This window comes from Octodon degus, unplaced genomic scaffold (genome assembly GCF_000260255.1).
Source record: "Octodon degus isolate 3935 unplaced genomic scaffold, OctDeg1.0 scaffold00079, whole genome shotgun sequence".
In the NCBI taxonomy this organism is placed as follows: domain Eukaryota; kingdom Metazoa; phylum Chordata; class Mammalia; order Rodentia; family Octodontidae; genus Octodon; species Octodon degus.
Window position 1 is genome coordinate 9,906,494 of NW_004524655.1, and position 5,224 is coordinate 9,911,717.

Below are 5,224 nucleotides of genomic sequence, written 5' to 3' on the forward strand. Positions count from 1 at the left end.
AAGCACGGTACTATTGGGTAGCACAGCTTGTGCCTGAAAGAATTCCACTTATAAACACTTCAAAGGAATTTACTGTGCATGTCATTCACTGCACAAGGTTCCTTTCTTGCCAGAAACATTAACTACAACTAAACTATCAGCCAAATAAACACAAATTATTCAATTCCATTCACAGTAAGTTCATTTAAAATGACCACCAGTCCCAGAGCACATCCAGGGGGCAGCACAGCCTGCAGAGGCCACCAGTCATAGTGTCCAAGTGTGTCAAAGGGGTCAGGGAATGGGAGCAAGAAAAACAGGGCTGCTCTAGGGAGACAGTCTCTGAAGCCTCATTTTAAAAATGCCTGTTTTGTAGACAAAGGGTAGGAAAAAGTTCCTAAGAAACCTATAGGTTAATTGTATGACAAGACACTCAACCTCACTAGAAATGCAAATTAAAACAAGGTTATATTTTTCATCCTTTGGATGGACAGAGTGACAATGTATAATGCTGGTAAGGATGGAAGTAGCAATGCTTAACACACTGTTGGAAATGTGAACTGGGTGCTCTTTATGGAATTCACAGATAGCCATCACAATTACATGCACCTGTCATTGGACCCATCAGGTCCTCAGAGGAGTGCACCCTATTCTTACCCGGATCTCTACAGATCTGGCTGTGGTGGCACGCACTTGTAACCTCAGCACTTGGGAAGCTGAGGCAGGTATTGGTTGTTTGTTATAATAAGCAGAAAATGCCTGGGGGGGGGGGAGGAATTATCTGATCAACTTATGAAACTTCACCCTTAAAAAAGTTCTTTATACAAGATGCTAATCAGAACACTATTTAATGCCATTAACTGATACGTTTGCTTCTTCCCATTCCATTATTTGAACAATCTGTTCACTGAGCAACATTTTTTTTTCTCCAACAGGGTCTGGCTAAGTAGTTCAAGGTGGACTTGAACTCACTATTCAGTTCAGGCTGGCCTCGAACTCAGTGATCCTCCTGCCTCAGCGCCCCCAGTGCTGGATTACAGGCATGTTACCACGCTCAGCCCATTAAACATTCTAAGGGTCAATAATGGATCCTATTCTGCCTTGAGGGTCTATGCCGTAGGTTACCCTTTATTGAATCCCTGACATGATTTCAGTGTTTTCATTTTGTTTTTCCAACTTCTTCACTGCTAAAATTTTTGCTCCAATGCAAATTATCCTCTAATTCTTTTCTGTATTAAAAATTAATGTGCCAATTAATGCCAAGGAGCTCTGACAGACAAAATCTGTTCCCCAAGTGACCACAAATCTGCTTGTATGGCCAGGATATAAGCCACAGGTGTGGGGAACTAGTATCCTCTGAATTACTGTTTAGTATTGGTTGTTTTCCCCAAATGCAAAATCACGAGCATGACATCTACAGAACAATGGACTGTTTCACGGGCCAGCACGAATGAGCCGTGCTGCTGAAGATGAGCTCATGACATTCCCAAAAAGGTTCAACTGAACAAAGTGTGCACTGTGTGCCTGCCTGTTCCTGAGGATGAACGAGACCTGTATGAACCTTCAGAGCTTCTCTAGGGTGGGCTTTTCTGGGCTCAACCAGCGAATGTCTCAGAACAGCAGCTTACACTGTGTATCAATATCTGTGCTACATCAAAGTCCTGGAATCCTTCCAAGGGCTTCAAAATTCCTTGGCTTCTGCTGCCAAAGAAAACTCCAAGATGAACACACAGCCCTCATTTTCTTAAAACAAACAAACAAATAACAAAAAACACAACCAAAAACCAAACCAGAACAACCAGATTTATTTAGTTTAACATTTCCTAGGATCTAGAGAGAAAGATGTCAAAGCAAATCTAAGATATACACACAAGTGCCCGCCCCCATGAACTCAAGATACCCTGAATAAAAAATGTAAGCACAGTTCTGTTCAACATAAAAGTTATCTTCGTTTCTGGAAGATGTTTCCACGTCCCATTCCACGTCCTCTTCCTCTTGCAGCCACTGAAAAGGAGAAAGGATGGACACAGGTCAGTAGTCAGTGAATGCTCACGTACAGCAGCTGGAGCTCGGGGACACCAGCTGAGAGAGACCTGAAAGGCTCCGGGGCCCACCATGATCCTGGCCCATCATACTTCCCAGTGAGGATGGAGGCCCGGGAAGGGTGGGCCTGGCACTGACGCCTGGCATTACAGCAGTGGGCCCCACTGTTCTCTCAAGTGGCTGGGAAGCAGCAAAGAGAACAAAAGCTGTCTGACAACCACAGAGAGGATGAATTTCTAGGGCTGGCCAGGGTAAGCTAATAAAACATTTACAAATAAATATAATTCACTTTTAAGATTCTTAAACAAATACAATTGAACATTAACATCTGCTAACTGTTAATCCTGGGCAAGAGTTTTTAATCAATGTTTGAATTTCTCTGCATGAAAACAGTGTTTCATAACAGAAAAACAAAATAACACTTCCTATACAAAGTGTACTAAGAAAACTTTTGTTCTCTGTGACCCAAAGGAAGGGACAAGAGCCCTTGAAGGGCAGATGAAAATATTCTGGTGGTTACTAACTGGCATCTTGTCCTTCCATGCTCTTGTAGTGCCTGGAACCATGCTGAAGAGGGAGAGAATCCTGCAAGAACTCCCCACCTGCTGAAAGGGTAGAAGGGCTGAGAGGCACAAATGGCTCAAGATCTCACTGGGTCTGGCAAACTCACTGCCACAGTTTTCAATGCACAGCTACCTGGGTCCCCCCTGGCTAGAGAAGATGTTGCAAATTCACTACGACAGGGAAGGCTGCACTGGGGCATTTTAAAGAATCATATTACTACATTTTTTTTTTTTTTTTTTACATTTTTTAATTAAAAAACCTCACATGTAAAAATATGTGGCTGAAGATACCAACGAAGAATCTAAGGCCTTCCTATGTAGCCCAGGCTATGCTTAAACTCATGAGACAATTCCTGAGAGCTGAGATGACACACATGTGCCTGTCACGACATCTGGCTTTCCTGCCCAATCTTATCCCTGACACAAAGGAAGTTTCTAAGGACTACTATTGCTTTCTTATCCAATAATGTGGCAGAATATCTCAGGGACCCAAGTAAATAAAACCTGCCTGGACTAACCCTTAACAAGAACAGCCAGACTGAGTTACTAGGGACAGTCTGGTCTCAGAAAGTGTACTAAATAAGGAATTTATTTTCAAATATAAGAATCCTTGATACTATAAGTACAGTTCCCATTAGTGAGCAAAGATGGCTCGAGCCTGTTTATTTATATCTGGAAAAGGATTTCCTCTGTCAGCATCTCCCCAAGTACAGGCTGGGTATCAAAACACACCACCAAGTCTCCCTAGGAATGCAGCCCTACTGCTTCAGGAGTCAGCTAATCCACACCCTGCTGTGTGTGCTCAGCAAACTAGGTATGAACAAGCTACCCCAAGCATCTTGAACAAAACTTCTAGAAAAGAAGAACTTTCCAGAAATTCATTATAGATTATTAAGTCTTTCATTCAGGACAGGGAATCCACCTTTATAGAGAAGCTACTTTGAATTTTGTACAAGCCCTATGCTTGGGATCAAATGAGATGGAAGACAGCAGGATAAGGCCCCCAATGCCTCAGAGGATGTCCCAGGATGTGGAGAAAATGGATGACACGAGGTGTGGAGAGTCTGAAGTCAAGTCCACTTCTGTCCTTGGGCTATAACAGGCCTTTTCCTAAAAATACAAGATAAACCTGATTTTAAAAATCAAAACAGAAGCACCTACCTTGAGCCTTCAGAATAGCAGCTTTTCCTCGGCCAGCTCCTGAGCCCTGGTTTTTATTTTTCATGCTCTTTAACATGGGCGCATTTTTCAGCATGTCAGGCAAAATCAGAAAGCGGATCTTGCTGCCACGGATGTATACCTGCTCTAGCTGTGCCACTCGACCATCTCTGTATGTGACTGTGATGTTGGACATCTGGAAGAGAAGTATTAGTTATCAGTAGGGTCAATAGTACTAGCAGAGGACAGGGCTACACAAAGAGGGAAACTTAAGCAGTGGGACAGGAAGGTCAGGAAATGCAAATACTGACATAACAGAAAAAGAGGCAATAAGACCCATAACAGCTGTTGGCACTTACTGTGTGCACCAAGGACTGTGCTAAGCACTTTATAAAATTAGCTTCATAACACCGCCAGGGTAGATGTGTGCTCACCCAGTTTTTCAAATTAAAAACATGCATAAAACCAAATCAACCCCAAAAAACAAACAGACGAAAACCCCACCAGGGGACATGTCTAAGGTCAAACAACTGGAATGTGGAGGATTCTAGACTGGAAACAGCTGGCCTGACCCCAGAGCCCTTTCTCTGCTGGGTCAGCATGTACAGAGCTGCTGATGGTGACAAACTCTGAGATAGCTTCAAACTGTTTCCTTGCCTGTATCTATCTTCCTAATAGTCAGAATGCAAAGGTACCATGAAAGTCAGGAGTGTGGATACAGTTGCAACTCTCCCAGTGTTCACTCTGGAAGGCTAATGACAGGGACTGAGGACCAAAGGCAGCAGCAGTGCCTCCTGCCAGGGCCTGCAAGAGCTTAAAAAGGAAGGAGAGAGCACTCAGGAACATTTAAGATACAAGGACTGGGGTACAGAATCATGATCCAGGACAAGGCTATCACTTCAGAGACTTAAGCAGGTTATTCGAGTTTATGAAAGGCTGTCGGGGTTAAGGCAACACTCTGGGAAGACAAATGTGGCAACACAGGCAGGACAAAGGGACTCTCTAGGCGAAGTCTGCCAGGGGGACCTCCTGGGCATGGGAAAGTGACACAAATTTGCCAATGCTAAAATCAACAGGTACCACACTTACTGTAAGAAGTAGCTTACGTGATGAACAAGCTACTAGGTGGGAGAACTTGCTACACTTAAAATGGTCCAGCCCATCTCACAGATGTGCTACCTCCTGTTCCTGTGCCATCTCATATTCACCTGTTCTTTTCAAGCACTAAGTGGCCAGGTAATCTCTGTTTGAACATCCAGAGGGCAAAAAAGACCAGCAATCCTCTGGATCAACTACAGTGAAACTTTTTAGTTTTCAGTGATAAACAGCAGATGCTGTATGTGTGCCATGGGTTCACCATCATGTCCCTGATTCTATCTGTATGACCGGAATGGTTTTTAGAGCTTCCTACTGTCCTTGGTCTACTTTCATTTTTAAAAATCAATCTTTTGGGGCCGGGGAGATGGCTCAGTGGAATAAAC

The 5,224-nt window shown here is 43.5% G+C and overlaps 1 protein-coding gene across 1 annotated transcript in view; it reads right to left on the reverse strand.

Annotated features, from left to right (window-relative positions):
- Positions 1-1,725: 1,725 nt before the first annotated feature.
- The window catches only part of Snrpd3 (small nuclear ribonucleoprotein D3 polypeptide), a 21,116-nt gene continuing 17,617 nt past the window's right edge, over positions 1,726-5,224 (reverse strand). The window contains exons 3-4 of the mRNA XM_004636321.2: positions 3,747-3,939; positions 1,726-1,983 (exon numbers count right to left, since the gene is read on the reverse strand). Coding sequence (XP_004636378.2) covers positions 1,922-1,983; positions 3,747-3,939 — 255 coding nt within the window. The 3' untranslated portion in view covers positions 1,726-1,921. The remainder of the gene's footprint in view (positions 1,984-3,746; positions 3,940-5,224) is intronic.